We start from the raw sequence: 17,360 nt of genomic DNA on the forward strand, positions 1-17,360 counted from the left end.
TCTCACAGGCAGAGAGAGAAAAAGAGAGCGGGTTGTAGCTCTACACGCAGTTAAGTTTTCGTTCGTTTTCCACTAAGCTTAACATGCATCCTAAAGACGTCCCTTTTTTTTGAAAAAGTACGAAGTAACAAGAGGGTTTTGGTACCTTCTCCTGAAGAATAATACAAAGAAATATCTGGTTCTATGCCAGCGTCATTTTATCTTCCATATGCTAGACTGCGCCCTTCCTTCCAAGCGCTGTGCAGCCGATTTAACACATGTCCATGAAGCTAGTTTTTGACTTATGTAGCGGCGGCACTCCGGCTCCGTTTCACTCTTCTGTACCACCTTTAGAAGTTAGTTCAACAACAAGCATTTGAAACGCGAGTAAGTCCAGGTTCTTTTCTTTTAAAAAAGATGTTTAATTAAAATTTAGATTAACATGGCATGACTCGGTCAAAAACTGTGCTGCTTCCAGCTTATCTAACTCCCCAACCACGTAAATTCTAAATATTATGTAAACATGGATATCCAAAAATTAAACCTAATTAAAATCGAAATATTAAATGAGCAGAATGATTAAATTTGTTGTTCTATCCCAAGTTGTGATTAAAAAGCAATGAGGCTGCCACGCATTATATCTGCTCTAAGGAAATGCACTTCTGCGGCCACTAGGGGAGCTCTCACCTTCTCTCAGCCTTGCTAAATAATGTTGCATAGTCTAACAAGCTTTATAATCTGTGTCAATGAGCAGTGCCTTACCGGAAATGCTTTCCCTGGGAATTATTGTAAACATGTATCACGTATTATAGGAGAAATACTTGTAAATGAATTAGATTTATTAACTGGCTCCTGAAATTAGGAATTGTAAATGAACTGACCTTAATGAGTATTAATTCAATTAATTCAGAGACATTGCAGTTCATTCCACATGAAAAGTTACAACTTAAGCTAAATCCGCTTAAATCATTTAGAGCATAATCATAGTGATCAATGAAACACCTATACACACACACACACACATATCCTTATGGGGACCGCTCATTCATTTCTATGGGAAAAATGCTAATGCTAACTTAACCCCTACTCAGCCCTAACCATAAGCATAAGTAGGCAACCAAAATACAAGAGTTTTTGCATTTTTAGTTTTTTCATTGCAGTCACGGATTTTTATAAAATAGAGTTTTCCCTTATAGGGACCAGGACCAGCTACACCTGTACTATTACACAGGCTACATGTGAAGAATGCGAGACAAAAAAGAAGAGCATTTAGACAGCCAGAGAATGTTAACTGCCAGTTTAATTATATTTATTACAGAGCTTATTGAATTGTTCAGTGAAATAAATCCATCCATCCATCATCCATCCATCTAGCAAACGGGCTGGTAGCCTCTCCTCAGCAGCATATGGCACAAGGTTGGTGCTCACCCTGGACGGGAGGCCAACTCAAATGTAATAGTGAATACTGAAAATAGGACAGTGGTGCAAACAGGAGAGATGATTATTTATTAATTTGTTTGTAATTTGATTAATTAATCACTTAATTCACGTTCCACAGCCACTTGTCCCATGTAGGGTTACAGGTCACTGGAATATATACCTGAAAATAATGGGCGCAATGCAAGGAGGAACCCAGGAGGGGGTGGCAAACCCATCGCATGGCAGGGAATAACCCAGATGGGGACACCAGCCCTTTAGGAGTGCAGGGAATAAGCAGAGGGCGGTGCCAACCCATCACAGGGCAGGGAAAATGCCAGGAGGGGGGTGCCAACCCATCACAGGGCAGAGAATCTCCCAGGAGGGGGGTGCCAACCTATCACAGGGCAGAGAATCTCCCAGGAGGGGCGGCAGTCCATCACAAGGCATGGCAGTTCATTAGATCACAAAAACCTGCTTTGTCAGTTAGACTGCGAAAGGCATTCCTAAAACTCATTTAAAAATAATGAAAAATATTAGAGTAGCTGGTTGGATACAGAACAACAAATTAGGGTTATGAGCATCTCTCCGGGATCCACCCATCTATCTTCTAACCTCTCATCCTGGTGAGGGCTGTGGGGCCTGGAGCCTATCCCAAACAGGACAGGACACGGGGATGGAGTACATCCTGGACAGGATGCCAGTCATACAGAGGACACATAGACACTAATACAGCCAACTGGACCCCATCTACCTCTTCTAAAACATCAATATAGTTTCCTGTCTGTTTCTGACAGCTTTCACCATTTTTCTTTTGCTCCAGTTCTTTGTACTTTTTGAGGTCACAGGTTTTAGTATCAGTACCTTTGCAATCTAGAGGAATGTTACCCTCCAACTATCAATTATTGTTTGTGGTCAAAATCACCCCATTTGTGTTAATTTGCACAAATTATAGTATAAATCGATATATTCCAGATCAATTTTTAAAGTGATTTCAATAAAGGCCTGAAATATCATTATCGACCATCATGTGACCCCAAAAGCCGTTGGAAAGCCAGTAAGAGGCCCATATGATGCTTAGAGCTGAAAATAGGACAATATGCTGTTTTTGTTAAAAATATCACAGTGCAGTTGTTTTAAAAATAAATCAATGGCTTTGCACAAAAATTTTTATGTGTTTTGTCTAATAAAAACCTGAAGTATCTGAACTTGAACCAATACTGAGCAAAATATCACCACTTACTTTTATGAATGTACGCATTATCTGTGATGTAGAATAAAACACTATGGCTCAAGAAAACAGTCCATTTCTGTATTTTAACAAGATAAATGTTAAAGTAAGAAAAGATGACAAAATATTTCAAACTACATTTTAGAACAGCAAAATCAAATATACTGTATACTGATAAAATTGCAAAAATATAAACATCAGTATATCAAACAAATAACACCAAAATCCAAAGATGAATGAACACTGAACAATAACTAATCACAAACACTGCAAATGCTCTGCACAAGTGTGACAGAATGCAAGAAATGTAGATGTATGTGGTTTGCTAACATAACATACAAGTAGCACAAAGTGTGGTCGTCTTGCATCTGGTGATCCTGTGCGGGGACGTCATTCACAGAAAGCGTACAAAAATGGATGCTGATTTGTAAGTTGGGGCTTTTCTCCTCTATATGTGGGGAACCCCTGTTCAAACAGATGCAATTAACAGGAAACTTCTTCTAACTTAAGGTGTGAACTGCTTCATCTGAGAAAACTAGACTTAGGAAACAGGGAGCATCAGCGACAAGTCAATGACTGACATCTCATACAGCCATATTGCAAACTAATACACACATAATGAGGATACAACATGAAACGGTCTGGGGGAGGGGGAAACATTTCCACATGTAGGGGGATAGAGGCATTTAATTATTTACAGAAAATTCCGTGTAGCCAGTGTAGGAACCTGAGGTCAGTTTAACACAGATCACTGTCCGTGGTGCTGAAATCTCTACTTGATTGGCTGGTGCTGAATGTATAGGACGGCTGGCCAACATATCTCACTGTGTGATTCCACTGACTGGTACCTTCTAATGCATGGGATTTTTAACAATGAGGAAAATAATTTAAAAAAAAGTTATTACAGGAAACAATATTTACATGCCTGTAGCTTTCATCTCTCACGACAGGAAACCCAAAAACTATTACTTTGTCAGGGATCCGGGGCGCGAGAACGAGGCATGGTGCACAGAAAGGGTGGACGATCCACTGGCGGCTCCAAGAACAAAAAGGGGTTTATTAAATAAAACAGAAAACACTACAAACACAGCAAAAACCAAAAGGACCACGAGGGGTCAAAAACTAAAGGGGATAAATAAAGACTAAATAACAAAAACCTAATACACGTTGAACACTGAAAATCTCAAAACCATCAAACAACGACAATCAACAACACACAATCACAATCAATGAACCACTGGGGAACTGAACAGAAGCAGGAACTAAAATACTAAGGGGTAACGAGACTAACACAGGACAGGTGAGGCTAATTAACAAAGACCAGGGAAACAGGGCACAGGTGAAACTAATAAACTCAAAAGGAACTGATAACAGGGAAACTAAGAACTAACCAAGGAAACAGAAACTAACACTGGGGAATTACAGAAAAGGTAAAGACACAAGCAGGGGCACAAGGAACAAAACCAAATACAACGTCACCAGATACAGGAACTAGAAAAACTCAAATGAAACACTAGGGAGCAAAATACAAAGACAGAGGAGGTGGGACTCAAACACAGGACAGAAGGGTACACACAACTGGATGCTCAACACATTGAGCCATATGACAAGACAGGCAACAGGGGAGAACAAAGACTAACATAAAGAACAGGATGACCAGCGACACCTGCTGGTCAAACGGGGAAGGGACAGAGTGGGACAACACGAGGGGCTGACCCTGACAGAAATACAGTAAAACCGGTCTAAGTCGACACTCGTGGGACCAGCTTAAAAGTGACGACTTTGGCGACTTATGTCTATCTCGCTGTTTTGCCGGCTAGTAAATATAACACCATACCTCTACTACACCGCACTATACATGCGAGACTTAAGACCAGGGAGCGACTAGTGCGATAGGTGGGGATTCCCCGTTTCTACATCGCCGTGGTGACAAGCAGGCGGCGGGAATGCAGCGATTGGGGTGTCGACTTACAGGTAGGAAAATCCATTCATTTGTGTTGTTCGGGATTTAGGTGACGACTAAGGGAATTTGACGATTTACAAGCGGTGAGTTACACAAGGAATTTTAAAGGAAACATCATTAGGAAAAATTGGGACTTTTTATATACATAATGCGCGCACACACACACACACACACAAGTTGGTCTTGTTATCTAAATGGGGACCGTCCATTCATTTCTATGGGAAAAACCCTAATCCCAGTCACGACACCCTTAATTCCTACCCACCCCTAATCTTAACCATAAGTAACCAACCCAGATACAAGACTTTTGGCATTTTTACTTTTTTGATTGCATTCACAGATTTTTATAAAACTGACGTTATCCAAATGGGGACCTCAAAAGATGTCCCCAAAAGTAGGGAAATTTCAGGTTTTACTACACTTTGGGGACAGTTTGGTCCTCAAATGTGATCAATGCAAATCCACACACACACACGTTTGTATTCATTTCTTTGTGTGGACTCTCTATTCGGTTCTACGTGGAAAAACCCTAATCCCAACAATAACAACCTTTACCCCTCCAGCCTAACCTCAACCATAAGTAACCAGAAAAGATACAAGACTTTTGCCCCCCTTACAGCGCCATCCACCTGGCATTTCCCAGCTGGAGGCAAGGCACCGGAGCAGGGCAGTAGTGGGCAAAGTGTCTGATCTCTCCGCAGCTGCCATGGCTTTGCGCGTATAACGTGCATGCTCTGTCCCTCTCTGCAGACGGAGCCCCCACATGCGCAGGTGCAGGTTTGGCATGAAGTGGCTGGCGACCGGCGTGATGTTGCAGACAGGGACAGGATTGCCTCAGTCCGCTCAGCCTCTGCCAAGGCCTTGGCAAGCATGGCCGGCGTCTGCAGCTACATGTGTTGGCACAACCGTTCCGGGTACCGGTGCCCTCAGCGGGGAGGCTTCTGCTCACTCTACCTGGTGGATCTATCAGGTTGCCCCAGGAAGGCACGCTGCCCGACTCCCGCGGTGCACATCCCACGCACTGGTGCTCCTGGCTGCCACTGTAGGAAGTCGTTGGGTCGTTGTATAGGAAGTGGTTGTAGTCTTCCAGGGAGGTTAGTTAAGAATATAAGAGGGGGGAGACAAAAAGCCCTAAGTACTAATAAGTGGGCAGTGTAAAAGGCCTACCCTTTGCTGTCTGTATTTAAATGCTAGGAGCAGTAGAAACAAAATTCATGATTTGAGGCCTTAATTTCATCAGACTCATGATATTATAGGACTAACAGAAATGTGGTTGAGTGACAATGATGGAGAAGAATATAATATGGATGGTTACATGTTGTTCTGTAGGGACCAGATAAGCAAGAAGGGAGGTGGTGTTGCAGAATATGTAAAAGAAAATTTGCAGGCAAGGGAGCTCACAGATAATAATAAACCTAGAGAAGCTACAGCACCCTCCACAATTATTGGCAGCCCTTGTAAATATTTTTAAAAAGGGTTAGAAAAAAATCTACCTTTTACTAAAATAGCTTCATCTAACACCGAAAAAATTAGAAAAATCCAACCTTTCACTGAAAAAAATTTTTTCGAAGAAAAAAAAATCCATCAAGAAATAATTATTTTTAACAAAAATACTTGAGCCATGATTATTGGCACCCCTGCTTTTAATACTTTGTACAACCTCCCTTTGCCAGTATAACAGCACTGAGTCTTTTATAAGGTTGGAGAATACCAAGCCGGGCATCCGAGTCCATTCCTTTTTAGAGAACCTCTCCAGATCAGCACTCTTCAGCTCAGTCCATAAGTTTACAGTGGGGTTCAGGTCAGGTGACTGAGATGACCATGGCAGAAGCTTGCTTCTATAGTCAGCTAACTATTTTTGTGTTGATTTGGACATGTGCTTAGGATCGTGGTCCTGCTGGAAGATCCAGTGAAGGCCCAGTTTTAGCTTCTAGTGTCAGTATTGTGTATGAATAAAATGCAAAAAAATATCCCTTTGTCCACTGGTGTCCCCTTGTTGCCCTTACCCTGTTTGTCCCTTTATCCCCTTTCCCGTGAATACTGTCACACTGCAACTCTAGACTGGAGATCATAACAGCATCTTACCTATAGTTTTAAAAGAGATGAGGGATATTATTTAACTTTGCTATTTCAGAAATCTGTATCTGTTGGTGTGTTACTAATATAACACCCATATTCAAAAAAGGGGATAGAAGTAATCCAACAAACTATAGGCACTTGGAAAAGTAATGGAAGCTATAATCCAAGCCAAAATGGTGGACTACTCTTGGTGTATGTTGTTGCTGCCATGTCCCACTCTCGCAAATGTTGGGAAGCAATTAAAAAGGCCAGTAGCATGTTGGGTTACATCTCTAGGTGTGTGGAGTTTAGGTCAAGGTAGGTGAAGCTTAAGATTGTACAATTCCTTGGTAAGACCCCACCTAGAATATTGTGTGCAGGTTTTGTCACCTTACCTTAAAAAGGACATTGCTGCCTTTGAAAGGGTTCAACGTAGGGCTACAAGAATGATTCCCGGTCTTAGTGAAATGTCTTATGAGGAGAGGTTAGCTGAGCTGAATCTGTTCAGCCTCGAGCAAAGGAGACTAAGGGGGGACATGATCCAGGTATGTAATGTAGAGCCCTACTAAAAAGGTCTATTAAAATAAAGTTTTATTGGTTATTTATTTAATTTTATTATTGTTTGACTTCAAGTTCATATTTGTTGTTTTACATAAAGAAAAAAGGGGTTTAAAATTGATGTGATCTTTAAAAAAAAATCTAAGTTTGTGTTTTATTTTAAAAGAAAGGTTATCGATTAACCAATGACACGTCTTGAAAATGACCCCGGAAGGGGAGGGGTGAGGCAACGGAGGGGAAAGAGACGTGTGGGGTTTTTTTTTCTTTTGAGGAGATAACAGTTAAAATACTCGCAATCTATTGGTTTAAAAAGTTAAGAACTGAAAGCTGTTTTATTTTCTACATTCACCAAACAACAAAGGGTTGATAGAGTTATAGAGAGTTCAGCGAGAGCGAGTGAGTAACTCGGATGGAACTCATGAAGACGGGGAGATCTGGACTGTGAGATGGAGGCTGTTCCGGTGGTCAACGAGGCCTGTGTGGTCGCGAACTGAGGATACGCGTGGACGTGATACCCCGATGCTTCTTTGCCGTTCCACAAGAGGATATCAGTGACGATCGGATTTGCTTATCAGTTCATCTTGTTTCCTGAAATGGTGCTGTGTTTTTGAACTTTGTCGTTTCATGGGAATTTGTGAGTACTACTACCTGTTGCAAATTCACGTGAGCTCCAACGTTGCGCGCCATCGAAAGACTAAAATCCCAGCTGGGTATTACTTTAATTTGGGTATTTTTCATGTTATGTTGTTATGAAACTTTGTTTATTACGAGTGTGTAAGGCTGGAGGCCTTGCAGGCCCCGTCGGTCTGAGCTCTGGCAAGCCTGTAATGCTCCACCCAGTGTCCTGAAGCAAAGGTCCACCGGCTCCGACAAGACTGGACCCAAATCACCTGATCACCACATCAAAAGGGACACCTCACCCCCACTGGGCGGCCAGAACCCTGCTGTCAAAGTCCAGTGATAAGGCCTGGCTGCGTCAAGACACAGATGCATCCTACATTCACTAACTCACACTTACACAGGAGGAATACATTAGGGACACACACACCCATGTTTGGTCTCGTTTGAATGGTCACAGTACGACGGGCACAATACTCTCAACCTTAAAGCGGCATGTTTTCACATAAGAGAAATATAGAAAGTAAGACTAAACCCTCCAAAGTGGAGGATCTTATCACCTGGTAGAACAAAGGAGTTGTCACGTTCCCCCTAAAGCAATTTGATTGGCTGAGGGTCTAAGAATTGATTAGATCAACAGTTCTCCAAGACACACACACAAGATCAGAGCAGGCCCTAAAATAATCAATCACAACCTTTGATACAGCCTGTCACCTGGTTTGGAATACTTAAGGAAGAGCTCGAGAGTAGCACGGGGAGTCACTCTGTAATCAGAGCTCCCACATAGTGCTGTATGAATCTTCATCTGTAATCAGATATTTTCTGCAGTTACTATGTGTCCACTCAGCTGAGATATGGAATTGTTATATACTTTTAATTGGATTATATACTATATATTATATTATATATTATATATATATATATAGGAATTGTGGCCACATGTTAAAATTATTGCAACGCTATATTTGGTTAAATTGGTGTAATGTATATTAATTGTGAATAACCTGTGTTTGATTACTTCTTGGCTGTCTGACTTTGCTGAACCTCTGCATGTTCCTCAGAGACTGGGGTTATTCTAACACTCTCTTGCAACCTCTGAATCGACCCCGTTCTACGAGACCCGATGCGGCTGCCCAAGTTGAGTTACGGTGTATGCCGGCTCAGCCTCTGAGGTGCGCACACGCTGGGTTACGGTAAAAGACCGGCTCAGCCTCTGAGGCGTGCACACGCTGGGTTACGGCAGGTCCGGCCCAGCCTCTGAGGCGCGCACAAGCTGAGTTACGGCACAAAGTCCGGCTCAGCCTCTGAGGCACGCACACGCTGGGTTACGGTAGATCGTCTCAGCCTCTGAGGCGTGCACACGCTGAGTTCCGACACAAAGTCCGGCTCAGCCTCTGAGGTGCGCACACGCTGGGTTACGGTAATAGACCGGCCCAGCCTCTGAGGCGTACACACGCTGAGTTACGGCACCAAATCCGGCCCAGCCTCTGAGGCGTGCACACGCTGAGTTACGGCAGACATCGGCTTAACCTCTGTGGCCCTCACTAGCTCGGATTCGGCAATGGTCAGCTGAGCCTCTGGGGCGTTAAGGGCCGCCGGGTCATGACGGGTATCCAGGCTAGCATTGTATCAGAGTCACGGATCGCCTTCTCGGCCGAGGCGAATCCGATGCGCCCCATCGTCCGGGATTAGTGGGAGTTCAGCAATAGAAGGCACAGCCCAGAAGTAATCTAAATAACCGACATGTCATGACTAAACTTGCCAATAAAGATCTTTACTTAAAATGGAGTCAGATGTAATTTGGTCTTTACCTACAACGGGTAAGTAACTTTACAGAAGCGCTCGGAAGGATCCACACGCATTTCAAGCCTTCGGCTGTCCTATTGGATTCCGCCATTGGGCCAGTGGACGGTTCCCCTACAAGTGTTTCAACTGAGGTTGATTTTGTTTATAATTTGTAGATTGGGTCATATGCCCTAAAGGGAGTTAAATCCTAGGAAAATAACAAAAGATAAAAAGGGTCAACATTTAATAAATGTAAACGTTTATCGAATACCTGTTTTCTTTGTGATTTTCATGTGAGGGAAAATTAGGGAGTAATTTCAGTGGGATTTTAATTTACTCTAGGTAACAGAAGGCAGTAAGAAACCACTTCAATAATCTATTTACAGGGTTCTTGCAGGTTTCAGTAAGTTAAATTTAAGACCTTTTTAAGACATTTTAAGACCATTATGAGTAAAATTTAAGACCAACACGATGCATTATAAGAAACATTCTAATGGTACCAGAAATTCTCAAAACATTCTATTTTTATTGATTCAATATTAAAACAGATAATCAAAATACTTAAAATGATAGAACTTGACATACATATTCCCAACACAACACTAGCCTAGCACATACAACCTAATCCTGCATATGCTGGAGTTCATCCCCTTTAGCACCGATTTCAGTTTCAAGGACTTTCAGTTCAGCAAGTTTTTCTTTGTACGCCCTTCTCAGGGCATTGGACTTGAAGAGAAGTTGAGCCATCTTGGAGCCAGCCCGCCTCTCAGCTTCTTCTGCAAGTACATCTGCCTCTCTGACAAGACAGGCGGACACATCCTCCAAGCTTGTCTTCCTTTTCTTAAGGTCCTGCAGAGACTGCTCAGCCAGCTTTCTTTTCTGGCTCTGGGATTCCTTTTCTTTTGTGATGCGCTCTTCGTCCAGAAAGAGGCGGTATTTTGACCGAGCTGCACCCACAGATGCCATAAGTTCCTTGGTGAGGGGGACCTGAGTGATACCCCCATGCATTGCAACATAGTCACATATCAACCTTTGTGCAACGATTGTGTGTTCTTGCATGTTTTCGGTCTCCACCTCCTTGTTGATAGAAAATCCCCTTTCAACAGAGGCCTGGCCATGTGAAAGCAGCAGTAATTTCTGGCAAAAGTCCCAAGCAGCAGGGTAGGGTCGGCTTAATCTCTCACGCAGGAAGGTGTCTAGGCGTCTCTCAAATGCCTGGAAGGCAAGAAATTCTTCATTTCTCGCCTCAACAGACAGGAAAGATTCAAATTGTTGGACAATGGCATCCCCTACAACAAAGTGTGAGAAAATAAGAAGTCAGTCAAATATGCATTTCATGACTGAAAATATTGCCACTTCTGTCTTGTTTTCTCTTCATTTTTGTATTGTGCCAACACACATAAAGGAAATAAACATGTATACCAAAACCAACTGTAAAGGCAAAAAGTGTAACAGTGCCAATATTTTTGGCCATGGCTGTAAATCACTGTGTTAGATAAAGACACTATCACCAAATGTCTGCAATAACAACAAAAACCTGTATAAAATGATGGAACTTATTCAATGCATCTGAGCCATAGGTAGCAGGTAGCACGGCAACAGGTAGAGGACCATCACAAGAGGGAATGATAAAAGTGAAACATCCATGCTAAACTAGCCCTGTTAGGACATTGGAAAAGTGTCAAATGGCAAAGCATATGTCTGCAACTAATGCTCTGAATAAAGTCCGATAAAAAAATCAAAGGATAGTTGAGCATGGTATTCAAACTTTGGTTCATAACCCCTTCCAAAACTATTCCTACCAGCAGGTACACCTCCTGTCAGGTGCTTGTTTTTCAGGAATGCCTGGACAAGAGCCTTCATCTTATTTTTGCATCTGTCTGGGTCCCTGAACATGAGAGATGGATCCAGACACTCCATCTGCATAACTGTTGCATATTTCAAGGGGCTCTTCTCCTGTGCTTTTCTTACGATGTTTGAGAAGCCCTGCAGACAATCCCTCCTAAATTTAAGGACCACTAGCTCTGCACTCTTACTGGCCTGGACAATAAAAAATACATGTCATTAATATCAAAATGGAGTTTAAGTACCATATGGCATGAAGTCATAGTGTTGGCCAATTATGTGACTTCATGCAATGAGGTCATACAATTTCTTATTTGCTGTGTTTGGAATGCCTCAGCAGAATCGTACTTGCGTCACATGGTCTATGTGAATCTACCCTTCATTATGGGGAATCACCATCCAAAATGCATTGCTTTAAAGGAGAAAGCAGGCAAAAATATAGGTTCCGTATTGGTCTGTATGCATTGGTCTATACTTGCAGCGTACATGTTGATCATAATTAATATCCAAACATGAATTTGTGTGTTTGTTCATGTTAACATTGTAGTACTGATTCTAAACAAACATCACAGTATCTTAATTGGAAATCATAATTAATATCCAAACTACCAAACATAATACCTTGACTGCTGCCTCAGCACCCAAGCCGATATCAATCTTCTGGGGAAGAAGGAGCAAGGTCTTGTCAGATGTATCAAGTTTTGTGAGCTGAAGGGGAGTGATGTCTTGGAGGACCTCTCTCTTCACACAGCGTCTCAGTAGACTCTGTCAGTAGGCAAAAGTACCATTAGCCCATTTCATTTCCTTTTATCTTTTATCAAACAATGACATCATAATTCTAATCTAATTCAATAGGATTTCATTAATTTAAGAAGGCAATTAACCCAGACTTAGAATAGGAGACTGGCCCTACAACATTTTACATACAATCCCCAAAATGTGACAAATAGTTTGTTATTTTGGATAAAAGATTAATAAATAAACAAATAAGATGAGAAGCTCATGCCAACAAATCATACTACCCATATACAGTAAATAGTTACCTTAATCAACTCAGCCAAGTCTTTGCCAAGGAAAGGCATCACAGGTTCATCGGTCTGGTACATCTTCATGAATGGGTGGAAGGTCCTGGCCACAGTCATGAAAAAGTGCATCTTCGCTGTCATAAGGGGATCCTTAATGGCTGCCTCAATGGTGTCAAAAGACGCCGTCTTGGGGTTTAGCGTCACACATACAGCATGAGAGATGGCCAGACTGCCAGAGCCCGTTCAACAACTGGGAGATTTTCAAGCCACCTGTGGCCACAAAATGGCTTGGGAAACAGAGTACATTTTGTGATTTGTTTGTAGTCCTCCCTCCTTGCAGGAACGTTGTGGAAAACAGTGTGCATGGCCTTTTAAACTTTATCCACATTCCACATCGAAAATCCAGCCTTGAAGGCGTTATGAAGTGTGTGGAGTCCACAGCTGCCTACGGACACCATTTGTGCATGGTCCTGTTGGAGTAGGTCCAAAAGCTTCCAATTGACATTGGGCCCATCCATAGAGACTGAAATGAGCTTGCTGCGGTCCAATGGATGCAATGCCTCCTTTTGGAAAATAAGAAGAAATAAAAAGATTAAATAAATTAATGACCACACACATACATTTAACTGTATAAATTCAGCTACATGTTAAACTGCAACCTTTCTTCTGGTATGGAGCTGATGCAGATTATTAAAAGACATTCATTTTAAATTATAGTGAGGCTGAGAAGGAGTTTATCTCCACAGGTGTCCTTAACAAACAAAACGTACTTTTTACTTAAAAGTATTTTAAGTAAGTATTTGAAACTCACTCTACATTATCTAGCCTACTCGTTTTCATCCCATGCATAGGTTATATGCCGACTGAAAAATCATTAGGCTTTCATTTCCGTAGGATACAATGCTATCACACAGATCATACGATATACTGCTCTATCTGTGTGTGAGCTGGTCAGTGCGTGAACACAGAATAACCAGCTAGCCAAACTCGTTCACGAGCCAGGATCGTGAGCGCTTTGCTCCATTATTTTCTGTCTTCAAAGTTGACAGGTGAAAAGCGAGTAAAACTGCCACAAAAATGTAATGTACAAAAGAAACTAGGTTAAACCAGCCTAATAAGGTTGTTCTAACAAACCACTTAGCAGCTAGGCTAACTGAAAACCGCATTTATAGTTAGCTGAACAATGCATTGCATTAACCATACAAAGCTTAGCATAACACTGTAATCGCTAACACTTATTTACGAGTGAATGGAGAAACATTGTTCACTAATATTACGTCTACAGCAAGTAAATATGTAAACTAAAGTGAGAGACAACTCAGACTTACAGACATTGCTGTCGAGGGCATGAGAAAAAATATAAATTAGCCTATATGATTGTTATTCTATGGGACATTGATATGGAACGGAGCTTAAATGTTATGCCCTAATTTTAGAACTATTTTCAACAGTTAAACTGTCAACACAGCCAAACAAAAAACTCCATTCTATTTGTCCGGGCTATTAAAGCTGTCACTTACTTCGATGTGCTTCAGAAGGTCCTGCGCTGTCCCATGTCCCATGAACTGAGAGCCCAGATATCTCGACCGCACCTCCCCATTGCTCCAGAAATGAACGTGGAGATCCAGCTGCTTGGATTTGGTGGATGAGTTGAAGCTCTCGTTGAACATCAAGACATGCTGTCCGCTAATGGTGTTAATTAGATCTCTCTTGATGAAGTCCGCTATGCCAAATCTTGCTATATAAGCGATTTTGTTTGGTCCGCAGGTAAACATTTTTGCAATGTTTGAGTCGGGGAACATTGTCTGGAAAAGGTCACCAATATCATCACTGCTGTTATATGACAAATGTTTTGTCACTGTGTGGAGAATCCAAAGTACCTCAGATTTTGAGGTCTCGGTTGACCCGAAAGTAGCCCGAAGATCATTAGGTCTATGAAGGTCGACGAAGATGTAACGTGGAGTCCGGAGGGACCAAGCGACGATGATGTAGATGGCTGCTGGGATGGGGCACAAAACTGTGAGATGGTCTGACTCCGCTGAAGGCTTTTCATGGCAAGCTGGTGTTTGTCTGCTTTGGCATGAGACTCCAGCGCCTTTACACCCAATGTCCCCAACTGTATTACCTTCTTGCAGACTTTGCAGCGAGCCTCATGCCTACTGCTGGGGACAGCTTGTAACCAGCTGCAAAAATTGCCATTATCGAGCCAAGCGCCGTTAAACACACACTTACCCATCTTTAAAAGCTATACGCTTGACAACAGGGTGTCACTACCGAAAATGTAATTTCCGGTAATGTACACTTCTACAGGCTGGATACTGAACATTTTGCGGCAGACCGTGATTGCGTGATTCAGGGACGTGGACGTCGTGTATCATCATTCATTGGTCACGTATTGTGAGATGGGTCATCGATGTTTATATTTGTAGTTCAGCAGTCACTTTATTGTGGTATTTAAACCATTTTGCTTTGCCGTTTGTAATGTTTGCATCTGTGTTTGCATTTAGTGCCTGACAGTAATCTTACATAAGATTTTGTCCAAATGGTATTGCTGAATAGATGCCTTTTCTTTAGAAAACGTAATAAAATTGGGGTGTATATCAAAATTGTTCTTTATTCATGAACCAAAATTTTTAACCTGTTGTTTGAATTTTTAACCTTGTGTTTGAAGAAGGAAGTCGTTTTCCTTTGCCTGCTGGGCTAAAATGAAGGGAAAGGAAGCTAACAAAATGCTCCCCTTAGTTATGGACATGGGCATCATTTACCCTAATTCCTGTACATCTGGTTAATGTTTTTTTTTTTATTATACTTTAGGCCATTTTAAATCTTATTTTGTTTATCAAGGGGTTGTGATATATGTACAGCATTTTCTAAAATCACACCAAAATAATAGTAAAGAACTTTTATTTGCACAACGTAAACAACTAAACGCATGGATGTGCGGTTTGGCCCAAAATAAAACAAATATCATTTGCTTCATTTAGCACCACAACACACAGCTGCCATAACTGACATGAGTGTGTGGTAATTACACTGATACAAATAAGAAATGACTAAGGAGAAAAAAGAAGGCTTAGTTTAAGTAACTTCACAGCACATCGAACTGCGTGTAATACATAATGGTAATTTCATTTAGCACATTAATAAAAACATTAATGTCACCTTTGACTGTAAAATTGATGGCCGTACGCCATATTTTACGTCACTCCTTCTGAGGCACATTGGGTATTAATGCCCTGTGCGAAATAAAATCTTTTACAGTCAAAGGTCTTCATCATTATCCGGTTAAATCTTCTCTTTCCTCTCGCTGTGGACATTCTCATCAAAAATCAACAATGAAATGTGACGCGATGCCGTAAAAATAGCACGCCACCTTCCAGAAGTCGTAAGCATGCATATGTGTAGTAGCGTAAGTTACATTTTCGGTAGTGACACAGGGCTCTCAAGTTTTCCGAACTGTTTGTTTGCCTAGCTGCAGTGATCACGCAATGGGATTTGTAGTTTTATTACCACACAGACATCGGTGCAGACCAGTGTCTTGTTTTACAGCGTTTTACTATTTTATTTTCTGCGGAAAACGCTTTTTGGGAATTAATGGAGGTAAGAATTTTAAGACTTGGGTAAATTAAATTTAAGACCTAAGATGAAAATCTGGGCATTTTTAAGACATTTTAAGGCCTTAAATTTAACTTTCTGAATTTTAGACTTTTTAAGACCCCGCGGGAACCCTGTATTTACTTCTGAAAAACTGTACACTGATATCTGAGATCCGGGGTGGTAGATAAATGTTTTAATGCTTAGATGTGAACTGTCCTTTGTAATTTAAAGGTACGTAATGTGTAACTCTCCTTTCGGAATTTTATTTTATTTGTATTGCAATTTTCCCTAGACATATTTATTATTCGAGCTGTTCAACAGGAGAGGGCTACATTTGTGGGGGCTCGTCCGGGATCTTTTTTTTTTTCAATTTTATTCAGATTGTGTTTTCAGAAGCTGTGATGTTCTGTGGAAAGAAAATTGAAAGTGTTTTTTGAGAGTTCTATCTAGAGAGTTTTAACACTTAAAAGCGGGTTTTTAGGACAAATGGATAAAATGGAGCTTAGTGAGGTTATTGAATGGTGCAGGGAAAAAGATGTTGAGCTGGACAGAGTTTTTATTTTGAGAAATGTGCCTACAGACTGCGAAGACAGAGTAGTCTATAGTTCCAGGGCTTGGGAAATGCAAAGTGCTTGATCGCTGCGCTGACAAAACTAAACAATGTCAATTTGTTTTGATGGAAGTAGCTGGCAGCATTTCAAAGATGTATGTTCCTGCAGAGATTGGAGGACCTGAAGAGGGATCCTGGAACACACAGGTTGTTCATGTTACAGCTGAAACCCCTAAACAGAGTACGGAAGAAGAGTTCCAGGCTAATTTGAGCTCTTTTCTCCAAAAAGAGGGAAGACCCTTAGTTGACTTTCCAAGTCTTGCTTCCTCTACACCTGACCTCAACACTAAGCTAGTTGATGCTATAAACTCCCTGGTCCAAACGTGTCATCTGGCTTCATCTGAAGAAAGGGTCACATATAGAAAGCTGCATCCTTTCTCAGGGTTTATACCGACTCCTCCTGGGGAAGAAGAGTATGAGGTCTGGGTGGAGCAGACTACTCACATTCTGGAAGAAGGGCAGTGTTCTGATAACGTCAAGAAGCAGAGACTAGTAGAGTGTCTCAGAGGTCCTGCAGGAGATATTGTAAGGTTTGAGAAGACTGGAAATTCTTCTGCTACTTTCAGTGATTATCTTAGTGTGTTAGAGTCAGCATTTGGCACTACTGAGGATGCTGCAGATTTGATGTTAAAGTTTCGGGGCACCTACCAGAATGAAGGAGAGAAGCTCTCCTAC

The 17,360-nt window shown here is 41.6% G+C and overlaps 1 protein-coding gene across 2 annotated transcripts; it reads right to left on the reverse strand.

The window, feature by feature from the left end:
• Positions 1 to 10,114: 10,114 nt before the first annotated feature.
• LOC111860959 (uncharacterized) lies at positions 10,115 to 17,352 on the reverse strand. 2 transcript variants are annotated; one of them, XM_072706564.1, is made up of 5 exons: positions 13,999 to 17,352; positions 12,497 to 13,041; positions 12,075 to 12,218; positions 11,411 to 11,648; positions 10,115 to 10,897 (listed from the first exon to the last, which is right to left on the reverse strand). In XM_072706564.1, the coding sequence occupies exons 2-5, from the start codon at positions 12,617 to 12,619 to the stop codon at positions 10,230 to 10,232; spliced, it is 1,173 nt and encodes a 390-aa protein (XP_072562665.1). In that variant the 5' UTR covers positions 12,620 to 13,041; positions 13,999 to 17,352; the 3' UTR covers positions 10,115 to 10,229. The 2 variants fall into 2 exon arrangements, 1 of the variants encoding a protein (XP_072562665.1); XR_011985202.1 differs by lacking the exon at positions 11,411 to 11,648 and having other exon boundaries at positions 10,760 to 10,897.
• Positions 17,353 to 17,360: the final 8 nt, after the last annotated feature.

Source organism: Paramormyrops kingsleyae, chromosome 24, assembly GCF_048594095.1.
Source record: "Paramormyrops kingsleyae isolate MSU_618 chromosome 24, PKINGS_0.4, whole genome shotgun sequence".
Classification (NCBI taxonomy): Eukaryota; Metazoa; Chordata; class Actinopteri; order Osteoglossiformes; family Mormyridae; genus Paramormyrops; species Paramormyrops kingsleyae.

What these genes read in the sequence shown, in the direction of transcription:
- LOC111860959 (XM_072706564.1), bottom strand. Translation starts at nt 12,619, where the DNA reads ATGACAGCGAAGATGCACTTTTTCATGACTGTGGCCAGGACCTTCCAC. An exon ending in ACTTGGCTGAGTTGATTAAG is followed by an intron (nt 12,219 to 12,496) that starts GTAACTATTTAC and finishes GCCTACTGACAG; the next exon opens with AGTCTACTGAGACGCTGTGT. An exon ending in GTGCTGAGGCAGCAGTCAAG is followed by an intron (nt 11,649 to 12,074) that starts GTATTATGTTTG and finishes TTTATTGTCCAG; the next exon opens with GCCAGTAAGAGTGCAGAGCT.